We start from the raw sequence: 27,734 nt of genomic DNA on the forward strand, positions 1-27,734 counted from the left end.
TGGTGGGAAGCGAGACCCCGCCATCCGAAAAATTCAGGCCTAGGGTTTAGGGCCCACGCAGATGAGCCCCGCCCATGGCAGACCAATTGAAGTCGGGGATGCTCAAGAAGCCAGGATCGGAGGAGAGCAGTGCTCTCAGAAAGTTGGAGAAATGGAGGAGGTTAAAGAAATAGGGAGAGGAGAAGCCAGGGAGGGACCTGAACACAAGGATAAGAAGTGTAAAACCGAGGCACTGCCGAACTAGGAGTCAACGTAAATCAGTGAGCACAAGGGTGATGAGTGAAAGGAACTTGGTGCAAGTTTTTGCATGAACTCAAGTTAATGGAGGGTGGACAGATGCTGGCCAGAGGTGCATTAGAATAGTCATGACTAGAGGTAACAAAGGCAATGATGCAGGTTTCAGCCACAGCTAAACTGAGGCAGGGACAGAGTCCGACGATGTTATGGAGGTGATAGTAGATGGTCTTGATGAAATGTGGTCAGAAGTTCAAGTCAGTGTTAAATATCCTATTATTAAGTATATTAATCATGGATGACATTAATCTCCATGTAGATTGGGAAAATCAAATTGGCAGAGGTAGCCATGAGCAAGAGTTCATAGAGTGTCTTTGGGACAGATTCCTAGAACAATATGTTGTGGATCCAACCAGGGATCAGGCTATTTTGGATCTGGTAATGTGTCATGAGGCAAGTTTAATAAATGATCTCAGAGTAAAAGATCCCCTAGGAAACAATGACCATAACATGGTGGAATTTAACATTCAGTTTGAGAGTGAGAAACTTAATTCGGAAACATCTGTGTTAAACTTAAATAAGGGTAATTATAAAGAAATGAGGGCAGAGTTGGCTGAAGTGGACTGGGAATGGAGTTTAGCAGAAAAGATGGTTGACGAACAATGGCAGACGTTTAAGACGTTCATGGGCAGAGTCTTCTGATTGGCATGCAGGAGCGGGCCCCACACGCCAACATGTAAAATGACGCGCGGTGACGTCGGGTGTGCATCATTTTCAGTTCGGCGCGCACGCACCCACCGAATTGTCGAAGGCCTCTTAAGGCCATTAATTAGCTAATTGAGGTACTTGTCAGGGCTGCCTGTCCAACCTTAAGGTTTGGCGGGCTGGCAAAGAGCTCAGGCGGCCTTCGCATTTTTCATGGAACGTGGATGAGGTTTCACGGAGGGTTTATTAATTTAATAAAATGTTTCGTGAAAATTCATAAACATGTCCCAGCTCATGTGACAATGTCGGAATAATTTTATTTTTATTTCACATCTTTATGACTTTTCTTAACCTCCCTGAGGCACGGACCCGCTTTCACTGGCATGCGCGAAACAGCACAGGCCCCGACTCTCCCTCTTCCCTCCACCCCCGCCCGCCCCCCTCCCAACCCCCACCCCCCCCACAGGCAGCGTTGAGCACTTCCAGGTGCGCGACACGTTGGGCGGGCCTTAATTGGCCCACCCGCGTAAAATGATGGCGCACAGCTGATCGCAGGCGGCAATCGGCTGTGTGCCCACCTGCGCCCACTCCTGCCCAGCCCGCCCAACGGGGAGAAAATTCTCCCCCCATGACTCACGCCAATGATATATCCCAGTGAGGAAGAAGGATTGTAAGAAGGGGATAAACCAACCATGGTTAACCAAGGAAGTTAAGGATAGTATCAAAGTGGAAGAAAAAACATATAGTGTGGCAAAGATTAGTGGTAAGCCAGAGGGTTGGGAAAGTTTTAAGAAGCAACAGAAGATGACCAAAAAAATAATAAAGAGGGAGAAAATAAACTTTGAGGGTAAACAAACAAGTAATATAAAAACGGACAGTAAGAGCTTCTTTAAGTATATAAAAAGGAAGAGAGAGGCCAAAGTCAATATAGGCCCCTTAGAGAATGAGGTGGGGAAATAATAATGGGGAACCAGGAAATGCCAGAGGAGTTGAATAAACACTTTGCATCAATCTTCACGGTAGAAAACACTAATAGTATACCAAAAATACTAAATAATCATGGGGCTAAAGGTGGGGAAGGAAATAAATACAATAACTATCACTAGAGAGAAAGTACTAGGGAAACTAATGGGGCCAAAGGCTGATAAGTCATCTGGACCTGATGGGTTCCATCCTAGGATATTAAATGAAATAGCTGCAGAGATGGTGGATGCACTGGTAGTAATCTTCCAAGAATCCCAAGATTCTGGAAAATCCCAGAGGATTGGAAAACTGCCAATGTAACACCCTTATTCAAAAAGGGAGGGAGACAAGAAACAGGTAACTATAGGCCAGTTAGCTTAACATCCGTCATTGGGAAAATGTTGGAGTCTATTATAAAGGATGTAATAGCAGAGCATTTAAAAATGCATAATATAATCAAGCAGAGTCAGCATGGCTTCATGAAGGGGAAATCATGCTTGAAAAGTTTATAAGAATTCTTTGAGGAAGTAAGAAGCAGGCTAGATAAGAGGGAACCAGCAGATGTAAGATATTTGGATTTCCAAAAGGCGTTCAGTAAGGTACCACACATAAGGCTACTTAATAAGATAAGAGCCCATGGTGTTGGGGGTAGTATATTAGCATGGATAGAGGACTGGCTAACTAATAGAAGACAGAGAGTTGGGATACGGGGTGGGGAGGGGGCATTTTCTGGATGGCAACCTGTAACTAGTGGAGTGCCATAGGGATCAGTGCTGGGACCACAATTATTTACAATATATATTAATGACTTAGATGGGGGAAGTGAATGTACTATCACCAAGTTTGCAGATGACACAAAAATAGTTGGGAACACAAATGGTCAGAATGACACAAAGAGTCTACGGAGAGATATAGACAGGTTAAGTGAGTGGGCAAACACTTGGCAGATGGAATATAATGTGGGAAAGTGTGAGGTTATGCATTTTGACAGGAAGAATAGAGGAGCTGAATATTATCTGAACTGAGAAAGACTGCAGAAAGCTGCAGCACAGAGGGATTTGGGGGTCCTCGAGCATGAATCCCAAAAAGCTAGCGTACAAGTTCAGCCGGTAATAGGTAAGGCAAATGGAATGCTGGCCTTTATTTCAAAGGGAATGGAGTTTAAAATTGGGAAGTCTTGCTAAAACTATACAAGGCACTAGTTAGACCACACCTAGAGTATTGTGAACAATTTTTTAAAACTCATTCATGGGATGTGGGCTTTACTGGCTGGGCCAGCATTTACTGCCCATCCCTAGTTGCCCTTGAGGAGGTGGTGGTGAGCTGCCTTCTTGAACCGCTGCAGTCAATGTGCTGTGGGTACACGCACAGTGCTGTTAGGGAGGGAGTTCCAGGATTTTGACCCAGCGAAAGTGAAGGAACAGCAATATATTTCCAAATCAGGATGGTGAGTGACTTGGAGGGGAACTTCCAGGCGGTGGTGTTCCCATCTATCTGCTGCCCGTGTCCTTCTAGGTAGTAGTGGTTGTGGGTTTGGAAGGTGCTGTCGAAGGAGCCTTGGTGAATTCCTGCAGCGCATTTTGTAGATGGTACACACTGCTGCTACTGTGCGTTGGTGGTGGAGGGAGTGAATGTTTGCGGATGTGGTGCCAATCAAGTTGGCTGCTTTGTCCTGGATGGTGTCAAGCTTCTTCAGTGTTGTAGGAGCTGCACTCATCCAGGCAAGTGGGAAGTATTACATCACACTCCTGACTTGTGCCTTATAGATGGTGGACAGGCTTTGGGGAGCCAGCAGGCGAGTTACTCGTCACACGATTCCTAGCCTCTGACCTGCTCTTGTAGCCACAGAATTTATATAACTAGTCCAGCTCAGTTTCTGGTCAATGGTAACCCCCAGGATGTTGATAGTGGGGGATTCAGTGATGGTAATGCCATTGAACATCAAAGGGCATTGGTTGGATTCTCTCTTGTTGGAGATGGCCATTGCCTGACACTTGTGTGGCGTGAATGTTACTTGCCACTTGTCAGCCCAAGCCTGGATATTGGACATGGACTGCTTCAGTATCTGAGGAGTCATGAATGGTGCTGAACATTGTGCAATCATCAGCGAACATCCCCACTTCTGACCTTATGATGGAAGGAAGGTCATTGATGAAGCAGCTGAAGATGGTTGGACCTAGGACACTAACCTGAAGAACTCCTGCAGTGATGTCCTGGAGCTGAGATGACTGACCTCCAACAACCACAACCATCTTCCTTTTGTGCTAGGCATGACTCCAACCAGTGGAGAGTTTTCCCCCTGATTCCAAGTTGGTCCCCTTACTGAGCAAAGATATATTCGCACTGGAGGCAGTCCAGAGAAGGTTCATTAGGTTGATCCCAGGGATGGAGGGATTTTGTTATGAGGAGAGGCTAAGTAGGTTGGGCATGTATTCATTAGAGTTTAGAAGAATGAGAGGCGACCTTATTGATCATATAAGATTTTAGGGGGCTTGGCAGAGTAGATGCTGAGAGTTTGTTTCACCTTGCGGGAGAGTCTAGGACCAGAGGGCATAATCTCAGAGTAAGGAGGCACCCACTTAAAACATAGATGAGGAGGAATTTCTTCCCAGAGGGTGGTGAATTTGTGGAATTCTTTACCGCAGAGGGCTGTAGATGTTGGGTCGTTAAGTATATTCAAGGCTGAGATAGATATTTGAATCAGTAAGAGAATGAAGGGTTATGGGGAAAAGGTAGGAAAGTGGAGTTGAGGATTATCAGATCAGCCATGATCTCATTGAATGGTGGAGCAGACTCTATGGGCCGAATGGCCTAGTTCTGCTCCTACGTCTTATGGTCTTAAATACAACTCCAAAGTTGCAATCATTGTAGTTCAAACACAGACAGTTGCCAGAGAGAGACCTCCTTTGAATCTACAGAATCATCAGTGAACGCTATAGAATCCTCCAGGATATTTTGGCAGAAAATCTTACCTTTTCACAATAATTGTGACATCAACTTTTTTTGATGCCAATTGCAGTATTTATTGTAAGGATTCCCCCTTACACTGCAGGGTCATGAAGACAGTTCTATTTCTTTCTTCCTCATGTGCTTATCTCGCGTCCCCATGAACGCATCTACAACAGCTCATAGTCTGGAAACCATTCCGCTGCTCCTCCACCATCTCACACCCCCATGCCCCGCCTCCTCCAACTCCATTTAGGAAGCACCGGGCTAGCTTTGCGCTGCTTCACTGCAAATATTAGCCAAAGGGATAGATTGAAGCAAGCGTGCAAAGCAGCGTGATGGCGATACTCACTCATACACTGATAACCGGTTTTACCACTCAGCGGTTTGCTGCACAGGGAACAGCTGGTAGAACTGGAAAATGTTCCTGGCACCAATTGGTGGCCATTGTTATACTTTCTCTTTTCTTTTGGACTTTCCTTTTCTTTCTCTTTAGTCCTAACCTGGGGAAAAGGAAAGATATACAAAAAAAACGGTTCACTTCAAAGGGTCAAAGGAACAGGATGAGGCCATTTGGCCCCTCTCAAGCCTGCCCCACTATTCAATGCCTGATCTGCACCTTCACTGTATTTACCCACCTGGGTTCTGTAACGCATAATCCCCAAAATCTTAACTATCTTATTTTTGACATTTTTCAATTAACCCAGCAGCCACAACAGCTTTGTAGGAGGAAGAGTGTTTCAGATTTCCACTGTCCTTTGTGTAACAAATTGTTTCCTGATATTGCCCCTGAACAGGCTACTAGCTACCAATAAGTAACCATCTCATGAGGACCTTGGCAGGTATGCATCTCAAATGGGCTTGACTGGCAAAGCACACAATTCAGATGGGTCCTCTTGGCAAGTATAGGTCTCAGGTGAGCTTTCTTGTAAATACCCATCTCAGTTTCATCTGGTTAAGTACCGATCTGGGATGGATTCTGGGAGTAAGCACCTATTTCCTATTTAGCAGATTCTTGCTAATATAATGAGAAGCCATCCAATCCACCCCATTTTCAGCACAAGATTGACAAAGCCTGTAAAGGTTTACCCTCCAAACCATCATTCAGCCAATTCCCTCCTGGTACATTTGACAACAAAATAAGCTACCCTTCTTACCTTATCCTTAAAGGAGCCGGTCACTCTGTTCTTGAGAGAACTTAATGTTCTTTTCACTTTAGTTCCTTTCTCAGGTCTGTCACATTTCTCAACATCCTCCTTTCTTTAAACAGAAGGAAGAGAAAGTTGCAAACTTAAATAATCAAACTTAACAGACAATTTGCCGAGTTGTGTTGGAACGAAAGACAAGCTTCAAAAAAACTGCAAAAATATTGTCCCAAATGTAAGTAAATTTTCCTTAAAGTACTTATTTTTGCTGACTTAATTTTTCTCCTCTTGGTACTGATCTGGGCAATGCCTTAGCCCAATAACTCATCGAGCACTGGCTTTAAGCTTGAGTCCCAGGTCCCAGTTTCTCTACTGAGCGCCATTTTTTGGATGTGACGTTAAACCAAGAACCTCTCAGGTTAATATAAAAGATCCCCAGAGGAACTATTTTGAATAGTTCTCCCCTGTGCCTGAGCCAACATCTATCTTGCAACCAATATGACTAACACAGATTATCTGGTCATTATCACATTGTTGTTTATGGGAGCTTGCCATGTATAAGTTGGCTCCGCATTTCCTACATTGCAATAGTGACCACTCTTCAAAAGTACTTCATTTGTTCGGAAGCGTTTTGGGATATCCCAAGGTCATGAGAGGTGCTATACAAATGCAATCTGTTTTTTCTTTATTTTATAATTTTATTTTAACCTTTGATAATAATGTGGAGTGGGCGATGCTGGATCAACCACCTGTTCTTCAACCTCTCCTCGAGTTTCTTTCTAATGGATCATAGGTGGGAGTTTTGGTCAATTTGTTTCCTCTGCTCTCCTGGGTCCAGGAATGCATTCACTTGAATGGATGGAAGGTCAGGCAGGTTCTCCTGTTGCCATGTCAGTCCAACAGCCACTTACACAGCAATGGGAACATCTACCCGAGAAGAGTGGATAAACACATGAGGGTGAAGGAATAGAAGCATCTGCCGATAGGGTGAGATGAAGTAGGGATGGAAAGAGGCTTGTGTGGAGGGTAAACAACGGCATGGACCAGAATGGCATGTTTCAGTGCTAAAGACCCAAAGTGACGCAATGTGGCTTTCAAAATCACATAGATCATATGAAGCAACAACACAGTTCTAGAAACTTACTCTGCAAGAAATTCCATCCAGGTGAGATTGTGCGGGGAGGCGGAACGGAGCAGCTCGCCAGGTCCTGACACTGTTCTTGCACTGTGGAGAGAATGCCCAATCAGAACAAGGTACACACAATAGACACATGTAACATGATTCCTTTAAATAATGCCTCCAAATCTCCGCTATTCCACGACAGGAAGATGCACAAAAAATCTGGTTCCAGAGAAGGATTTGGAAACTCACCACAGCTTCGGATACACAATCTGAGCAACTATGCAGGAGTGGTTTACAGGGAATAATATATGTTATATGGAAATTCAGTAAATGAATACCAACTGCCCTACATTAGCTCTCTTGTCATTAGAGAGAGAGTGAGAAAGACAAGTGGTTATATCACTTGAGGGGCTTCATTCCACATCAAGCATGGGGCAAGGCAAGGAGGCAGGCCCCCATGAACCACCAGAACCAGAACAGGAACTGAACCTGCACTGTTGGCCACATACTAACCAGATGGATTACACCCCAGAGTTCTGAAGGAGATAGCTGAAGAGATAGCGGAGGCGTTAGTGGCGATCTTTCAGGGATCACTGGAGTCAGGGAGGATCCCAGAGGACTGGAAAATCGCTAATGTAACCCCCCTGTTTAAGAAGGGAGTGAGGCAAAAGACGGGAAATTACAGGCCTATTAGCCTGACCTCGGTCATTGGTAAGATTTTAGAGTCTATTATTAAGGATGAGATTTCAGAATACTTGGAAGTTCATGGTAAAATCGAGCAAAGTCAGAATGGTTTTATCAAGGGGAGGTCATGCCTGACAAATCTGTTAGAATTCTTTGAGGAGGTAACAAGTAGGTTAGACAAAGGAGAGCCAATGGATGTTATCTACTTGGACTTCCAGAAGGCCTTTGACAAGGTGCCGCACAGGAGGCTGCTCAGTAAGATAGGAGCCCATGGTGTTAGAGGCAAGGTACTAGCATGGATAGAAGATTGGCTGTCTGGCAGGAGGCAGAGAGTGGGGATAAGGGGGTCCTTCTCAGGATGGCGGCCAGTGACTAGTGGAATTCCACAGGGGTCAGTGTTGGGACCACAACTTTTCACTTTATACATTAATGATCTAGATGAAGGAACTGAGGGCATCCTGGCTAAGTTTGCAGATGATACAAAGATAGGTGCAGGGACAGGTAGTATTGAGGAGGCGGGGAGGCTGCAGAAGGATTTGGACAGGTTAGAAGAATGGGCAAAGAAGTGGCAGATGGAATACAAAGTGGGGAAGTGTGAGGTCATGCACTTTGGTAGGAAGAATAGAGCCATAGATTATTTTCTAAATGGGGAGAGAATTCAGAAATCTGGAGTGCAAAGGGACTTGGGAGTCCTAGTCCAGGATTCTCTTAAGGTTAACTTGCAGGTTGAGTCAGTATTTAGGAAGGCAAATGCAATGTTGGCATTTATTTCAAGAGGTCTAGAATATAACAGCAGGGATGTGCTGCTGAGGCTTTATAAGGCTCTGGTCAGACCACATTTAGAATATTGTGAGCAATTTTGGGCCCCATAACTCAGGAAGGATGTGCTGGCCCTGGAGAGGGTCCAGAGGAGGTTCACGAGAATGATCCTAGGAATGAAAGGCTTAAGATATGAGGAACATTTGAGGACTCTGGGTCTATACTCAATGGAGTTTAGAATGATGAGGGGGGATCTGATTGAAACTTACAGAATACTGATAGGCCTGGATAGAGTGGATGTGGGGAAGATGTTTCCATTAGTAGGAGAGACTAGGACCCGAGGGCACAGCCTCAGAGTAACGGGAAGACCTTTTAGAACAGAGATAAGGTGAAACTTCTTTAGGCAGAGAGTGGTGAATCTATGGAATTCATTGCCACAGAAGGCTGTGGAGGCCAGGTCATTGAATGTATTTAAGACTGAGATAGATAGGTTCTTGATTGGTAAGGGGATCAAAGGTTACGGGGAGAAGGCGGGAGAATGGGGTTGAGAAACTTATCAGCCATGATTGAATGGTGGAGCAGACTCGATGGGTCAAAGGCCTAATTTCTGCTCCTATGTCTTATGGTCTTATGGTCTAACCATCCAACCAACTGAGCTAACTCCACATCAAGCATGGGGCAAGGTGAGGAGGCAGACCTCCATGAAGTACCACAGTCAGGTTAGAATCTGCACATACAAGAGTCGACACTTAGATATACAAAATAGTCAGTCCTTAGTAACCCACTCCCAATATAGAGAGCAACACGGGGTCATGTATACATGGCGTCAAATCTACACCATGTTGTTCTTTAGTCAGTGATTGGCTCAAAAATTAGTAGAGTGGATTTATTAGACTTCCTAATCCTAACTTGCTTCCCTGCTCTCCTGAAGGCACTAACTCATGCTGGGGCAAAAACAGGGAATACTGAAAAAAACTCAGCAGGTCTAACAGCATCTGTGGAGAGAAAAAAAACAGAGTTAACATTTCGAGCCTTTATGACTCTTCTTCAGAGCTAAAGAGAAATAAAAATGTAATGAAATTTAGACTTTTTATGGGAGGTGGAGCACGTGAAGCTGGATAGAAGGCCAGTGATAGTTGGAGGCAAAGGAGAGATTGCCAGAGATGTAGGACAAAAGGACAAAGGGGTGTGAATGATAGTGATACTGGCGAAAGGAGGTGCTGATGGTGGCATTAAGGTAAGGAAGCAGAATGTGATAATAGCAAGACAAGGTTAAGTACTCTGGAAAGAACAACATGAACAAGTGACAGATGGCCCTTGTGGAGGTGGGGTGGGGGAAGAGGACGGTGGTGGAAAAAAGATTGATAATAGGATAAACGGTGAGGATAAAACAATGAATAAAAATGAAAATAAATAAAAATAAGTGGATAAAAAATAAAAATGAAAAAATAGGAGTTTAAAAATGAAAATGAATATTGTAAAAAGAGAATAAAAAAGGGGGTGAGGATGGAGGAGACAGTTCATGGTCTGAAGTTGTTGAGTCCGGAAGGTTGTAAAGTGCCTAAACAGAAGATGAGGTGCTGTTCCTTCAGTTTGCGTTGGGCTTCACTGGAACATTGCAGCAGGCCAAGAATGGACATGTGGGTATGAGACCAGGATGGGGTACTGAAATGACAAATAACAGGAAGATCTGGTCATGCTTGCAGACAGTCTCAAGGTGTTTCGAAAAGCAGTCACCCAGTCTGCGTTTGGTCTCTCCAATGTAGAGGAGACCTCATTGGGAGCAGCGAAAGCAGTAGATCAAATTGAAGGAGATGCAAGTGAAGCGCTGCTCCACCTGCACCTTAAACACTATAAATTTCATTACATTTTTACTTCTCTTTAGCTCTGAAGAAGTCATAAAGACGCGAAACATTAACTTGTTTTTTTTCTCTTCACAGATGCTGTTAGAACTTCTGAGTTTTTCTAGCATTTTCTGTTTTTGTTTCAGATTTCCAGCATCCGCAGTATTTTGCTTTTGTCACTCAGGGACAAACCTGCTTGGGGTTTGCTTCCTGCTCCTTCAACTTGGACAGCTCACCCAAGTAGCCGTTCTTTATGTGATTGGCCTTAATACTGGACATCAGAAGAATAGTTTAAGTAAGCGTCAGTCATGGCTCACTGGGTAACATTTTCAAACCTTAGTCAGGAAAGGTTGGGAGTTCAAGTCCCATCCCAGTGCAACATTTCAGCTGACACTAGTGCCAAGGGTGTGCTACACTGCTGCCAGACAAGGTAACAAAGGGCCTGTCTACCCTCTTCAGTGGATCCCATAGACTCATTCTGAAGGAGAGCATGACTCTTCTCCCTGGTGTCTTGGCCAATACTTAACCCACAACCCAACACCTAAAACAGATTATCTAGTTATCTCCTGGCTATTTGTGGGACTTTGCTGTTGCACTTCCCTGCACAATGCTGATCTCTAAAACAATGCTGAAGTTGTGAAAGGCACTATATAAATGCAAGTCTTTCCTGTCTCAAGGGGGATCCAAAATCTAATGTGTACATCAGTCCACATTCTGGCATGGGTTACTGGTTGGCGATCAGGACAAGAATCCCAGCTGAATTTTTGCGCTTATCCTAGGCACGCCAGTGAATTTAAGACCAACTAGCAGAGCGGCTGCATTCAACCAAATCCAGAGAAACTCAGAAGACTGTTGTGGGGGCGGTGTCAGTAATGTACCAAAAGCTGAACTTTACTCTGAGCCAACAGATCAAATCGCTTGTAAAAATAAAACTTTTAAATGGCTTCAACATTCCTTTAACTGAGAAAAAAGGCAGAACACTGGCTGAGAAACAGAGAGACCAAGAATAAAACAAGAGCATATTGGCGATGGCTAGGAACTGGATCACAAAGCAACACAAGGAGTGAGATGCACATTGGAACATGCTCACCTGCTCCCTGCATCGTTGCAGTGTTTGGAGTGGGGGGCGGGGGTGGCACTGGGTTTGTGGGGGGCGTGGAGATTGGAAACAGAATTATCAATAGACTGAACCATTTTTACAGCAGCTCTGTCCTCCCTCTCTGGGACTTAAGGGGCAAAGACACTGTCACATTAAATCAAACAACTGCTTTATTTATCAATCTAGGCAATGAAATGGAGAAATTGCTGGATAAGAAAAGCCAGGGTCCTAATCGATCAACTTCTCTCAATTATTCCACAAGGGACCCAGACATGAGGGACAAGGTGGAAAGGTTTGGAAACACGGACCACAGTCATCTCTTCTTCCCAAGCTCACTTCACACATCATCTCACATTAATCTTACGTCTGTTACTCATAGTTTGGGGGTGTCATTTGTTGAGTTTATTAAGATTTTTCAATGACTTTTCATCACCAATGAAGCCGGCATAAAAAACATAGATAATGAAAACAGAAAGTGCTGGAAAAATTCAGCAGATCTGGCAGCATCTGTGAAGAGAGAAACAGAGTTAACGCTTCAAGTCCAATATGACTCCTCTTCTCCCCTAGCCTGGCCGCTAGTGAGTTCTGAACATCAGCGTCAGTGTTAAAGAGATGTGCGAGAGGGAAACAGAGAAAGAGAGAAAAAGGGAACAGGGAGGAAGCAATTCTAGTGAGAATGATACATCCGTATATAGAAGTTTGAGTATCCATTTGAGAAGATGGTCTGGTTTGGCAGGGGGGGGGTGGGGATTGTATCTAATCTTTCTCATGATCCTGTGGGAAGGAGTTCCATTGGGAAGGGTGAAGAGAGGGGCATATTGGGAGGGGGGAGGTATCCATGTGACAGTGTGCAGGGGTGGAAGGAGAGGGGTGTCCAGTCCTACGAATGTGATGACGGCACACGTCTTATGCATTACTACCATTGGGATCCAATCATTGAGGGTGTTGCTTATCCAAAGAAGTTCATGGGGAGGCAGGTATCTGTGTTCCTAGAAGGACAAGGGAGGTTCCAGCAGCAAATATTGAGTTCACAATTTGCTTTTGAACCATGCTGCACAGGAGGAGGCCATTCGGCCTTTGAAATCGCTATCTAATTCGCCCCAGTTGCTCTTGCTTTTCCCCAGAGCAAAAGTTTCCTTTTCAAGTTTTTTTTTACTCATTCACAGGATGTGGGCTTCGCTGGCTGGGCCAGCATTTATTGCCTATCCCTAGTTGCCCTTGAGAAGGTGGTGGTGAGCTGCCTTCTTGAACCGCTGCAGTCCATGCAGCGTAGGTACACCCGCAGTGCTGTTAGGGAGGGAGTCCCAGGATTTTGACCCAGCGACAGTGAAGGAACGGCGATATATTTCCAAGTCAGGATGGTGAGTGGCTTGGAGGAGAACTTGCAGGTGGTGTGTTCCCATGAATCCGCTGCCCTTGTCCTTCTGGATGGTAGTGGTCATGGGTTTGGGAGGTGCTGTCAAAGAAGCTTTGGAGAATTCCTGCAGTGCATCTTGTAGATGGTACACACTGCTCCTACTGTGTGTCAGTGGTGGAGGGAGTGAATGTTTGTGGATGTGATGCCAATCAAGTGGGCTGCTTTGTCCTGGATGATGTCAAGCCTCTTGAGTGTTGTGCACTCATCCAGGCAAGTGGAGAGTATTCCATCACATTCCTGACTTGTGCCTTGTAGATGGTGGACAGGTTATGGGGAGTCAGGAGGTGAGTTACTCGTCACACAATTCCCAGCCTCTGACTTGCTCTTGTAGCCACAGTATTTACATAGCTAGTCCAGTTCAGTTTCTGGTCAGTGGTAACCCCCAGAATGTTGATGGTGGGGGATTCAGCGATGGTAATGCCATTGAATGTCAAGGAGCGATAGTTGGATTCTCTGTATTGCCTGACACTTGTGTGGTGCGAATGTTACTTGCTACATGTCAGCCCAAGCCTGGATATTGTCCAGGTCTTGCTTCATTTGGACATGGGCTGCTATAGATCTAATTTCCCTTTGGATTCAATTTTCTAAATAAATTTTCAAGACTGCTGAATCTTCTTGGAGTCAGGTGTTAAAATGATAAATGAAATATGACTAACCCATGAAAGGTCTTCAGTTCATGCAGCACTTGTTGAACCAGCCTGAAAGACAAGAAAACAGAAACAACTTCAGTCAACATCTCTGTTCAATTGACATTAACGGCAACCATGTTGCTTCTGTTGTCAAATTCCCTGACTGTAGCCCCACCTGGAGGCTCAGCTGAATCACACAGATCAGGAAGGTTGTAGGTTCGATCCTCGGTCTAGGCTGATTTAGCGGTCTTCAGACAGGGCAGTGAGAGTGGGGGTTGGGGAGGCTTGCTAGAATTGGCCTCAGAACCCTTGGCACTGCACTCGAGGCGGGTGGCAGCTGGTGTTAGAAACAGGTGATAGAGAGCCGCCTACAGTCACCTTCACTATTGCAATGTGATTGGTGGAGTCATTTTCAGAACATCTAATTATGGGTCAGCAGAGACTAAAAAAAAAACAAATCCCAAAATCGGAGCACACTCACCCCTTTTTGGCAGGGGTCAGATGGAGAGGAGGGGTGCAGATTGATGCCAAAAAGAGTCTTTTCCATTAAAAAAAAGGTATTTGCCACTTTGCTCTGCAAGTTTATACCCAGTGAGCACAATTATCCTCTTGGTCTTTACCGATTTTCTATTGGTAATGGGATTGACAGAGTTGAGATACCAGATCCATTCTCCTTTCTGCACCAGTAGAAAACCTTTAACATAACTTCCCAAGCATGTGTGGGCTACGTAGGACTGCAGTTGAGGAACAGGCCTGAGGTTGTGAAAGGTGCTAATTGCGTGAAAGCTCTTTCTTCTTTCCATCCTGCATACTAAAACCTGTCAATAAATGTCAGTGAGGGGGGAGAACTGTTAACTCTGAGGTTAACTGAATAGATTCTCACCCACAATCTGGGACTGGAGTCTATGAGCAGGTGGTTGTAGGAGAAAGGGGTAATTGTTGTGATCGTGTGAGGGGTTAAGGAGAGGGACAAAGCAAAGAGCATGGGAACGGGAGGAGGCCATTTAGCCCATCGAGCTTGTTCTGCCGTTCATAAGGTTATAGAATTATTACAGCACAGAAGGAGGCCATTCGGCCCATCAAGTCCATGCAAGCTCTCTGTAGAACAATCCAATCAGTCCCATTCCTCCTTAGACCTGTGGGTTTACTTTTCTCAAGTGTCCATCCAATTTCCTTTTGAAATCACTCATCGTCTCCGCTTCCAACGCCCTCTAAGCAGTAACTTCCAGGCCATTATCACTCAATGCATAAAAAAGTTTTTCCTCACACTTCCCCTGCATCTCTTGCCCAAAACCTTAAATGCGTGTCCCCTAGTCCCTGTGTCATCAGCTAATGGGCACATTTTTCTTTGTTCATCTTAGCTAAACTTGTCAGAATCTTGTACCCCTCCATCAAATCTATCCTCAATCTCCTTTGCTCTAAGGAGGACAACCCCAGCTTCTTCATAAGATCATGGTTGATCTGCGACCTGATTTTATATACCTGCCTTTGCCCCATACCCCTGAAAGAAGCAAGGACTAAACTACCCACACAACAGTCTCCAAACCACCCTTTTAATAAAAGATCTGATTATAGCCAAACCACTGGCCGATTCATTAACACAGAGGCTCTTCAGTCTGGTCCTTTCATACATACAAGTGGTTGGGCTCCTGATTTTCCTTTTCCTCTTGAATCTCCAGGGAGGTTTCAGCTTCTGAAGTGGAGGAAAAGAACCAAATTAATAAAATTGTAGGGATTCTGGACTGATTGCTAAAAATTCCAGTTACAGCCCATAAGACACACGAAGAGTTGCTCTGAAACTGCAAGGGCAAAAAAAACTCAAAAAAGTGACACACTGCAAAGAAAATTTCAGTCAAAAGAGGGGTCAACCTAGGTTTGGTTGGATACTTATTCATTCCAGAAATGAATAAAACAACAATGCCCACATTCCATGAATGAATTTTAAAAAGTAGGCCATTCGGCCCCTCTAGCCTGCTCCGCCTTTCAACAAGATCATGGCGGATCTGATCGTGGCCCCAACTCTAGATTCCTGCCTAATAGCCTTTGACTCCCTTGTTAGTCAAAAATCTATCTACCTCTGCCTTAAAAATATTTACTGACCACTCTCCACCACTCTCCGAGTAGGAGAGTTCCAAAGGCTCACGACCGTCTGATAGAATGTCCGTTATCCAACTACTGGCCCCTTTATGGAATGTGGGTGTCGCTGGCTGGGCCAGCATTTATTGCCCATCCCTAATTGCCCCTGAGAAGGTGGTGGTGAGCTGCCTTCTTAAACCGCTGCAGTCCATGTGGTGTAGGTACACCCACAGTGCTGTTAGGGAGGGAGTTCCAGGATTTTGACCCAGCGACAGTGAAGGAGCAGTGATACAGCGCTGAGTTTGCCATAGTCATTTCCGGGGATGAGGTAGGCCCCGACTCTAGATTCCTACCTAGGCCAATGCCAGGTGGGCCGTCCAGTTTCATTCCTTTTAGACTTCATAGCTGTTTGATGCAACTGAGTGGCTGGCTAGCCCATTTCAGAGGGCATTTAAGAGTCATACGAACAAGGAGCAGGAGTAGGCCAAACGACCCCTCAAGCCTGCTCCGCCATTTAATAAAATCGTGGGCTGATCTGATGGCAACTTCAAATCTGCTTCCCCCCTACCCCCCGATAGCCTATCACCCCCTTGCTTACCAAGAATTTATCCACTTCTGCTCTAAAATATTCAAAGACTCTGCTTCCACTGCCTTTTCAGGAACAGAGTACCGGACTCAAAACCCTCTGAGAGAAAAAATTTCATCTCATCTCCATTTTAAATGGGCAACCCTTATTTTTAAACAGTGACCCCTAGTTTTAGATTCTCCCACAAGAGGAAACATCCTCTCTGCATCCACCCTGCCAAGACCCCTCAAGATCTTCTATGTTTCAGTCAAGTCGCCTCTTAAACTACTAAACTTCAGCGGTACAAGCCTAGTCTGTCCAACCTTTCCTCATGAGACAACCTGCCCATTCCAGGTATTAGTCTGGTAAACCTTCTCTCAACTGCTTCCAACACATTTACATCCCCCCCTAAATTAGTGAACCAGATGGTTCTTACAACAATCAGTGGTTCCATGGCCTTCACACCAGCTTTTTATTCCACATTTACCAATAAACTGAATTTAAATTCTCCCAGTTGCTTTGGTGGAATTTGAACTCACATTCCTGGAGCATTAGTCTAGGCTTCTAGATTACTAGTCCAGGAACATAACCAACGTGCTGCCATACTCCTGAAGGCCTTGACCCAGGTTGAGAAACCTGCCCCACCAAGTTAGGCCTGGTCTCACAAAACGTGGGCCTCAGATTATCCTCACTTTGAAGGCATGGGCACCAAACATGAGGTAAAATGGGAGGAGAAATAATCCAGACGACAAAGGAATTCAAAATCTGCTTATACTGAACCTCTCTGCAAGTGTGAATAGTTCACATGGTAGGGACTGTTCTTGCTCCCAATTTTCCACCTTTTTTCTCCTGGAGGTGTTGTTCCTGGCTGGGGTACAGCATCCCACACCCAGACAGGCTCTGCAGTGTCAGATGAAATTCAATGCAGAGAGGTGTGAGGTGATCCATTTTGGCAGGAAGCATATGGTGAGACAGTACAAAATAAAGGCAGAGCCTCTAAAGGAGATGCAGGAACAGATGGACCATGGTGTGGATGCACAAATGTCATTGAAGATGGCAAGTCATGTTGAGAGAGCAGTTAATAAAGCATATTGTATTTTAGGCTTTATTAATAGGATCGTTGAGTACAAGAGTGAGGAGGTCATATTGAACTTGTACAAGACACTAGTTAGGCCTCATCTGGAGTACTGCATCCAGTTCTGAGCACCAGACTCGAGGAAGGATGTGAAGGCATGAGAGGGTGGACAGAGGAGATTCACAAGAATGATTCCAGGGGTAAAGAATTGTAGCTATGAGGATAGATTGGAGAGGTTGTGGCCGTTTTCCTTGGAGAAAAGAAGTTTGGGAAGAGACTTGATAGAGGTATTCAAGATCCTGAGGGGTATGGACAGGGTAAATAGTGAGAAACTGTTCCCACTCAAAAGAACATCAAGAACTAGAGGGCACAGATTCAAAATAATTGGCAAAAGGCATAAATGTGATGTGAGGAAAAGTTTAATCATCCAGATTGTGGTTAGAGCCTGGAACAAACTTCCTGATAGGGTGATGGAGGCAGGTTCGATCGAGGGCTTCAAAAGGGAATTGGAGTGCTTTCTGAAAAGCAATAATGTGCAAGGTTATGGGTTATAGCAGGGGAGTGGGACTAGGTGGAATGCTCTTTCGGAGAGCCAGTGCAGACTCGATGGGCAGAATGGCCTCCTTCTGGACTGTAAAGATTCTGTGATTCAGTGCTATCTCACCCAACCGACCATTCTTCATGTGTCGGACGAGGCAGTGAGGATCAGCGGGCTTTTTGGTCAGTGCAGGCCTCATCGCTATTTCTAATCCTTTTCTTGGCCTTCACTGTCCAGCTTCATTGGGCAGCCATCAAGTTGGAGAACTGTGGGTTGATTTTGCATCCTTTTGCAGCCAATGGTGATGAGGCCAATCCTTGGAGAACAACAGCCGCCTGTCATGCAGTCAGCTCTCTTCATCTGTAGGACAAAAGATCAGGATTTTCACCCCCACCCCACCACCGGTCACCAACCAATGTGCCAGCTCCCCTTCTCCATCGTGCCTCTGGGCGAAGGTGGAATTGGGGTTGGCAGAGCTACCAGCCCGCACATGGTGACCAGCCACCAGGGCGCATTAAGAGCCTAAATGAGGCCAATTAAAGGAAGCTGACTGGCATGTTCCAGTCGCTTACTCTGCCTGCCTGGCTGTCACAGGCCACCTATTAGAGGGCTCTACCTCCCCCTGCAACCCCACCCCTCCACCACCCCTGACCCACCCAGTTGAATCTATTTGGTAATTTAAGATTCAATAGAGTCGGTGAGAGTGTGCCTCCATTTTGAAGCACCCTCTCTCTTAATTACCTTCCACTGCAGCCTACTGGTCCCTTCAAGCTGGAAGTTCTCTGATTGCACCCCCCCCCCCCTCCCACCTTCAGGAGTTTGCCCACTGCCCATTGCCCTTAGTTAGATGGCAAACCTGTCTCTGGGTCATTAATTGGCCACTTCAGGGAAATTCACAGGTGAGTGACTATTTTCCCCTGGGCAGTTGTTGGGGGGGGGTGGGGGGGGGGTGGGTGGGTGGGGTTGGGGGTGGGGGGGTGGGGAAGGGGGAAAGGATGGGGTAGGCTGAGTTCAGCCCCCTTCCCAATCTCTATTTCCCACCCCCAGAGGGAAAATCCAGCCCATGGAATTGTTCTACTGGTCAATACCATACCTGGTAGTTTATTCATCCATTGTGAGCGGAGGGGACTCAGAGATGGACCTGTTAGTCTATTGAGTGCTTCACTCACCTGTCTCTCTGGATTGGGATGCAGCCCGACTCCGGGAAGTGCAGCACTGAGCTCCCTTGAAGGAACCAGAATAGCCTGTCTCTAATCGTGGCCGCATCTTTGTACCCGCTTTCATCTGGAGACAACAAGCAAGAACATCATTAACCAAATGGTTGGAATTCACTTTTGGTAACCACTGCTCTCAATGTCCCTCAATTGTCCCTCTCAATCACACAGGAACTTATCTCATTGTTCCTTCATTATCATTAGATTCAAGTCCTATTCTAGAGCCTTGAACATAAAAACCCTGGACTGACACTCCAGTGTAGGATTGCTGCACTGTTGGCAGAGCATTCTTGCAGATGAGACATTAAACTAGGGTCTATCTGCCCTCTCAGGTGGATATAAAAGATCCCACGGCACTATTTTGAAGAAGTCCCCTGGCCAATATTGAAACCTCAATCAGCATCACAAAAAGCAGATTATCTAGTCATTGTCACGTTGCTGTCTGTGGGGTCTTGATTTGTGCAAATTGATTGCCGTGTTTCCTACCTTACAACAGTGACGGCACCGCTAAAGTATTCCGTTGGCTGTTAAGTGCTTTGGGAGCTATAGAAAGGAGCTATAGAAATGCAAGTGTTTCTTTTTCCTTTCCTGGAACTCCCTAACTTTTAGAACTTCACTTTTGAGGTGTGGGCATCACTGGCAAGGCTGCCATTTACGGCTCATCCCTGGATCCAGGAGCACCTTCACCACTCAGTGGGGGCAGAATAAGAGGAAGACTCAGCAGCATCTTCTCAATGGGACACAGGAGATGGGCAATAAGTCACAAACCTGACCAGGGATGGCCACATTCTGAGAAGTAATTCAACAAAAGAACTCCCGCACTGCAGAGCAAGTGGTGAAAGGATGGCCCCGTGACAAGAACTTGCGTTTATCGTAGTTCTTTAAGGTAGCAAAATGTCTTACGGTGTTCCCCAGGAGCAATTTGTCCAAAAAAACTTTGACACCAAAAATGAAGAGAGAGACTTGCATTTATTTCGCACTTTTCAAGGCCACAAGCCATGAAGTACTTTTTCAAGTATAGGACTATGGGGAGATAGCAGGGGACTGGCACTAGGTAAATTACTCCTATGGAGAACCAGCACAGATGAAATGGGCAGACCGGCCTCCTTCTGTGCTGTAACAATTCAATTCAATGCTGTAAAAATACAATTCTGTTGAATGTAGGAGACACAGCAGTCAACTTGCACACAGCAAGATCCCATGAACAGCAATGTAATAATGGCCAGAAAATGTCTTTTCTGTGATGTTGATCAAGGGATAAACATTGGCCATGACAACGGGAATAACTCCCCTGCTCTTCTCCGAAATAGTTCCATAGGATCTTATTCATCCACCCGAGCAGAAAAGGCCTCAGTTTAACGTATCACCCAAAAGATGACAACTCCAACAGTGCAACGCTTCCCTCAGGAACAAGCCACACAGAAAGAGAAAGTAGGTCAGGTGATTAAAAGCTTGGTCAAAGAGGCCCGGTTTTAAGGAGCGTATTAAAGGAAGAGAGAGAGAGGTAAAGGGACAAAAATGGATAGGGAAAGAATTACAGAGCTTAGGGCCTAGGCAGCTGAAGGCATGGCAACCAAGCAATGGAAATTGGGGATGTACAAAAGGCCAGAATTGGAGGAGCACAAATATCTCAAAGGGTTGTAAGGCTGGAGGCAATGACAGTGATAGGGAGGGGCAAGCCCTTGGAGACAATAGAAGACAAGGATTTAAAATCAAGGCATTGCCAAACCTGGAGCCAGTACAGGTCAGTGAGCACAGTGAGTGATGAGTGAACAGAATTTGATGCAAGTTGGCAGCAGAGTTTTGGGTGAGCTCAAGTTTATGGAAGGTAGGAGGACAGGCAGACTAGCCCGGAATGAAGGCCTAGCAGACCTTGCAAGAACTCTCCAAAGGGCTGACAGGCTGGGCTGTACTAGAGTGTCAATGCACACAGGCCTGGTTCCAGGACTACACTTTGAGTGAAAAGGAACCACACCCTGGTGTGGTAAAACTGAGAGAGTTTTGATGACTGGGGGTCTAACCCTTGCATTACTGTAAAACAATGTAGTCTTTAACAAATAGCTACACGTTTTGTGTTACCTAGGAACACTGGAGTAGGCTATTTGGACCCCCCGAGCCTGCCTAGCCATTTAACTAGATCATGGCTGATCTTAGCACTTCAGTGAGCCAGAGGCAGTTCCAAACAAACAGATTGAAGGGCTCTATATGCAATTTGAGCACATGATTGATAACAGATGTGGCAGAAAGATCTAGATTATTGCCATTGTGTGAAATTATCTTTAATATAAAATGCCTGCGGGGAATTAAACTTGTTTCCAGTCGGGTTGGACCCATTGCTATTAGAGTTTCCTCATTCCTTCCCTTTTTTAAGATGCTTACAACATCTTGCATTTATATAGTGCTTTTAGTAATACTTCCAAAGACGCTTCACACAGGGTCATTCTCAAACAAAATTGGACACTGGGCTCTGGGGGGTGGGGGAAGGCAACCAAAAGCTTGGTCAAAGAGATTTTTAAGGAGCTTCTTAAATGAGGAGAGAAAGGCTGAGAGGTTTACGGAGGGAAACCAGGGCCCTGGCAGCTGAAGACACAGTGGTGGAGCCAAGGAAATCAGGGATTCTCAGGACAGAATTGGAGAAGCACCTACATCTCAAAGGTTTGTAGCGTTGGGGGAGGTTGCAAATGCAGGGAGGGAGCAGACTATGACCAAATGTGGAAGCAAGGATGAGAATTTTGTGGAAACAAGATGTTGATCAGCCATTGTAGGACGGTGAATGGAGGAGAAATGGGTGAATAGGACTGGGTGCAAATTAGGAAGCAGAGTTAGGATGAGCTGAAGTTTACGGTTCAATCAAGAGGTCTAGATTCGAGCCCGGCTCTGTCCTCACTCAACATCCAGAGACACTCAACTTTCAGCAATGAGGGCCGTGAACAAGTCTTAGGAAGGAAAACTCTCCTTCCCCGAACTCAGGAAGACAGAGGCCAGTGGCAAAACCCATGCTCCCATTCCCGATCTTCTAAATGAGATCGACAAACTCTGCAAAGGTAGGGATTGAACCTGGGGGCATCGGTTTTTGATGGGGCAATGCAGAGTGATGGAGCAGTTTAGGGAGAAATGGTGGCATAATGGTAATGTCATGAGACTAGTAATCCAGTAGACCCAGGCTAATGCTCTGTGGACACTGGTCCAAATCCTGCCATGGTAGCTGGTGGAATTTAAATTATTTTTTTTATTAATTCGCGGGACGTGGGCATCGCTGGCTAGGCCAGCATTTATTGCCCGTCCCTAGTTGCCTTTGAGAAGGTGGTGGTGAGCTGCCACCTTGAACCGCTGGAGTCCATGTGGTGTAGGTACACCCACAGTGCTGTTAGGGAGGGAGTTCCAGGATTTTGACCCAGTGACAATGAAGGAATGACGAAATATTTCCAAGCCAGGATGGTGAGTGACTTGGAGGGGAACTTCCAGGTAGTGATGTTCCCATCTACCTGCTGCCCTTCTCTTTCTAGATGGTAGTGGGTTTGGAAGGTGCTGTCTAAGGAGCCTTGGTGAATTCCTGCAGTGCATCTTGTAGATGGTACACACTGCTGCTATTATGTGTCGGTGGTGGAGGGAGTGAATGTTTGTGGATGTGGTGCCAATCAAGCGGACTGCTTTGTCCTGGACAGTGTCCAGCTTCTTCAGTGTTGTAGGAGCTGCATTCATCCAGGCAAGTGAGCAGTATTCCATCGCATTCCTGACTTGTGCCTTGTAGATGGTGGACAGGCTTTGGGGAGTCAGGAGGTGAGTTACTCACTGCAGAATTCCCAGCCTCTGACTTGCTCTTATAGCCACTGTATTTATATGGCTAGTCCAGTCCAGTTTCATTTTTGAGAAAAAAAAATCTGGATTTGAAAGCTAGTGTCAGTAACAGTAATCATGAAAGTATCATCAATTGTCAATGCCCTTTAGAGAAATAAATATACTGTCTTTACATGGTCTGGCCTAACTCTTAACTGCTCTTGTGGGCATTTAGGGATGGGCAACAAATGCTGGCCTTGCCAGTGATGCTCACAACCCATGAACAAATGAAAAAAAATACCCTTCAGCCAAAACCTGTCCCTTCAGTCTGGGAAGGTTGAATTTCTACTCTCCTTGGGGTGGGCATAATTGATCAGCTGGGATGGACGGAGTAGTTGGAGGTCAGTGGACTGGTCAAGAGCGGGGGTAGAGGTTTGAAGGTAGTGAGAGGCGTTGGCAGGTCGTGAGGGCTGTATGGGTGTGTGGGGTGGTTGGGCTGAACTGCCTATCACCCACAGGAAATCCCCATGCTCAGGGTTTACCTCTGCCCACCACCGCCACCCCCCACCGTATGTCCCCGTATCTACCTCTGGTGGGTGTGGGGTGTCTGTGCTTCCTCTAGACAGCCCCCCACTTTTACAAACCAAAACCAAAGGAAGTTGAAACATACATTGAGGACCTGCTGGTCTCTTAACATCTCCCAGCCATAAGGTCTGACCACAAGATGAGCTGCATCTGGGCCCAAGAGGCGACACCATCACCAGTGCCACCCCCTCTGCTGGTTGGGAGGATTTCTGGATGTTTACCATTGCCAATTGTTAACGAGAAACAACAACAAATTGCATTTTTTTAGCACCTTTAACCCAGTAAAATGTCCCCAGCCGCTCCACAAAGGAGCATTGATCAGACAAAAGACTGTCAGTAAGCCATATATTAGGACAGGTGGTCAAAAGCTTTGTCAATTAGGTAGGTTTTAATTAGCATCTTAAAGGGAGGGAGAGAGAAATGGGGAGGTTTAGGGTGGCAGTTGCGGAGCTTAGGGCCCGAGAAACTCAAGGCACAGCTGCCAATGGTGGGACAATTAAAATTAGGGATGTTCAAGTGGCCAGAATTGGAGGATCTCACTGGGGTAGGACCTTGACAGTGATTTTGTAGCTATTCATCCACATCTAGCATCACAGTTCAACTCAGTTCAAATCTTACATGGGATTGAATTACAGTCATATTCCTGCAGATGTTACTGGGCAGCGATTATTGGTAAGAAGATTTAGCCTGATGCTAAAGAATGGTTCAGAGTGGCAGGGAATGAGGCCTCTTACTGCAGCTGGTGCAGCTACTGGGGGAGTGGGAATAATAGCAAACAGCATCCTCGCCTTCCATACAATAAATAAAGCACAAGGCTCAAGGTAAGCGTGGATGAATAAGACGATTCAATCTATTCTTCTAGAGAAACCTGCAGCACCCCCACCCACTGCCCTTCAAGCAAAACATTGCGGCCAATCTTTCCTCTGTCATGTTTGAGTTCACACGGTCACCACAGTGAGGATAATTGAACTGGGAGAATTAAAATGTCTTGAATTTAAAAGTCTCATCCATTTTTTTCGAATGTTGTCATGGCTTCCTCCCCCCCGCACCCCAACACCCAACACATACAATTTCCTCAGCCCTGTAACTCTCTGATATCTCCTGATCCCTCCATTTCCAGCCTCTTGTGTCCTCCTAATTTTCTTCACACCACCATCGTCCCTTCAGTTGCCTAGGCCGTAAGCATGAGGCAGACAGACCTCACAAGTACCTATGTCTGTTTCCGTAAGTAGATATTTCTAGAACACCTCGGCAGCCTGGAGCTTGAGGCACGCCACTCCACATCAAGGATGGCTGACCAGGAGACTCTCCCACTCTTACCGCCTGCCAAAGGAGTATTGGAAGGATTTGCAGGTTGATACTTAACTTGTCTGGCCATGTTATGAGCACACATAACTTGGCTGTCAACTCATGGGCTGGGACTTGAACCCACAGCTTCTGACTCAGAGACGCTACCCACTCCATCACAAGACCTCCTCTTCCTCCTTTAAGACAATCCTCGAAACCTACCTCTTTGATCATAGCTTTTGGTCACCTATCCTCATTGCACTTTGTGTCAAATGTTGTTTGATAATATTTCTGCGTGAAGCATCTTGGGGTATTTTACAGTGTTAAAAGCACCATATAAATGCGAGTCGTTGTTGTTACTTGTAAGAAGATTAACAGGAAAAATCCATCTTATTGATTGTATAGTAGCCCTTAAAACAAGATTAATAGTACTCGGTTACAATATAGTCCTTGAATAGTCCATTCCATATCAGGTGATACCATTCTCCCTGCACTATCGTCCCTTCTCTCAAAACCCAGGCAGAACCCCAGCAAGTTACCTGCTCGGTCAGTTCGTCCTCAGACATGCTTGAGCTGGCTTTCCCCTGAGCTCTGGTTGCCTGCAGATCATTCTCCGTGCTGACTATGGCGGAGCTGAGCGTTTCTGTTAATTCATACGCTGACCGGTCCTGTGACAGGTCCGACTGATCTTCATCCTCTCTATCGCCTTCTCCATCACTGTCGATACCTAACATATCGAGGCTGAGCCTGTGTAGACAGAGGGAGGTAGGTGATTAGGGCACAGGTCCAAAATAAGTGGCAGATGGAGCAAGATGAGAAGTTTTTTTTAGCGCAAAGGATTTTTAGGACCTGGAATTCACTGAAAAGAACGGTGGAAGCAAACCCAACAGTAACTTTCAAAAAGGAATGGGATAAATGTATGAAAAGTACGTTAAACTGAGGCTCCTTCTGTTCTTAGGTAGTTGTAAACGATCCTATGCCACTATTTCAAACAAGAGCAGGTGAGTTCTCCCTCAACCAACATCACTAAAAAGATTACCTGGTCATTATTACAACACTGTTTGTGGGAGCTTGCTGTGTGCAAATTGGTTGACACTTTTCCTACATTGCAGTGGTAATTACACTTTAAGAGTGCTTCATTGGCCCTATAGTGCTTCGGAACAGCTTGAGGTTGTGAAAGGTGCTATATAAATGCAAGGATTCTACGGTGCTTCTGGGAAAATAAGGAACAAACTCTTCCATCCCACTTCAGCTTACCCAGTGAGTACGCAAGTAGTTGGACATTGAGTAGGGGGAAGAATGGACTGTGATGCCCTCCCTGGATAAATAGCCAGCTGGTGCACACGGCCACGGCCATTTGGGAAAGGTCCTGTATCCCAGAAATGAAGCAATGCCGTCCAAAGAGGGGGTGATAGGGAGGAAGGAAAATATTCCTCCCAATTCTATTCCAGCCCCTTGCAGGAAAGGGCAATGCTTGTAGTTGTACAGGAGCTCCTAGTGATTGCCGTACCTGGAAACAACACTTGTCAGATCTTGCCTATCAGAGGACCACTCTTATTAACACTTACACCCCTTGTAGATACCTATACACAATGAAAGAAAAGGAAGACTTTTTAGAGCCTATCACAACCTCGGCACATTAAAGCCAATGAAGTACTTTTGAAGTGTAGTCTGTTGTAAACTAGGAAACGTAGCAGCCAATTTGTGCATAGCAAGCTCCCACAAACAGTAAAGTGATAATTTTGTGTTGTTGGCCGAGGGATAAATATTGGCCAGACACCTGGGGGAATTCCCCTGCTCTTCTTGGAATGTGCTGTAGAATCTTTTACTTCTACCTCAGAGAGCAAACAGGGTCTTGATTTAACGTCTCATCCGAAAGACAGAACATACAACAGTATGCAGTACCCTCTCAGTACTGCACAGACAAAGAGTGACAAATAAGCCACAAAGGTTGAGAGAGAATGAGTGAGCGGAATACAAAAAGACAGGCAGGAAGATGCTGCAACTTCAAATCAGTATAGCTGATGAAATCCAGTGTATATATTTCCAGTTGCAGACACATCACCATCAAATGGATCCAAAAACTGACAAGTCAAATATCTCAAGGTTAGTTAATAACAGATTTTAGCAAAGTTATTTACACAAATATTTTTGGTGAATTGACCTGTCTTCATCAAGATGAGTTATGTTGGCACTGAGAGATAGACCTGCAGTGTACACCAGCTAATTCCTGGAAAATGTAACATAGCTCAATGCACAGCAAACCTTGACTCTTGGACTACCTAAATAAAAAAAAAACAAAAACGGAAAATGCTGGAAAAACTCAGCAGGTCTAACAGCATCTGTGGAGAGAAAAACAGAGTTAACATTTCAAGTCCGTATGGCTCTCCTTCAGAGCTAAAGAGAGGTAAAAACATGATGAAATTTATACTGTTTGGGGAGGTGGGTGGAGCAGGTGAAGCTGGATAGAAGGCCAGTGATAGGTGGGGGCAAAGGAGAGATTGACAAAGATGTCATGAACAAAAGGAAAAAGGGAGTGTTACGGGTAGTGGTACGGACTAAAGGAGGTGCAGATGGTGGCATTAAGGTAAGAAAACAGATTGTGATAAAAGCAGGGCAAGGGTGAGCACTCTGGAAAGAATAACATGAACTAGTGACAGATGGCCCTTGTGGGGGTGGGGTGGGGGGAGGGGATGGTGGTGGGAAAAAAGATCGAAAATAGGGTAAAAGGTGGGGATAAAACACTGAATAAAAATGAAAATAAATAAAAATAAAAATAAGTGGATAAAAAATAAAAAATTAAAATTAAAAAATAAAAATGAACATTGAAAAAAGGGATAAAAAAGGGGGTGGGGATGGAGGAGAAAGTTCATCATCTGAAATTGTTGAACTCAATATTAAGTCTGGAAGGCTGTAAAGTGCCTAATCGGAAGATGAGGTGCTGTTCCTCCAGTTTGCGTTGGGCTTCACTGGAACATTGCAGCAGGGCAAGGATGGACATGTGGGCATGAGAGCAGGGTGGTGTGTTGAAATGGCAAGCAACAGGGAGGTCTGGGTCATGCTTGCAGA

General features: G+C 45.4%; 1 protein-coding gene across 1 annotated transcript in view; it reads right to left on the reverse strand.

The window, feature by feature from the left end:
* Positions 1-27,734, reverse strand: part of LOC121286975 (rho guanine nucleotide exchange factor 18-like) — a 193,565-nt gene that overhangs the window by 91,780 nt on the left and 74,051 nt on the right. The window contains exons 4-10 of the mRNA XM_041204351.1: positions 25,205-25,412; positions 18,972-19,086; positions 15,184-15,241; positions 13,576-13,617; positions 7,138-7,218; positions 6,006-6,108; positions 5,201-5,351 (exon numbers count right to left, since the gene is read on the reverse strand). Of these exons, the coding sequence (XP_041060285.1) occupies positions 5,201-5,351; positions 6,006-6,108; positions 7,138-7,218; positions 13,576-13,617; positions 15,184-15,241; positions 18,972-19,086; positions 25,205-25,412 (758 nt within the window). The remainder of the gene's footprint in view (positions 1-5,200; positions 5,352-6,005; positions 6,109-7,137; positions 7,219-13,575; positions 13,618-15,183; positions 15,242-18,971; positions 19,087-25,204; positions 25,413-27,734) is intronic.

The sequence above is a fragment of the Carcharodon carcharias genome, chromosome 14 (assembly GCF_017639515.1).
Source record: "Carcharodon carcharias isolate sCarCar2 chromosome 14, sCarCar2.pri, whole genome shotgun sequence".
NCBI classification, from domain to species: domain Eukaryota; kingdom Metazoa; phylum Chordata; class Chondrichthyes; order Lamniformes; family Lamnidae; genus Carcharodon; species Carcharodon carcharias.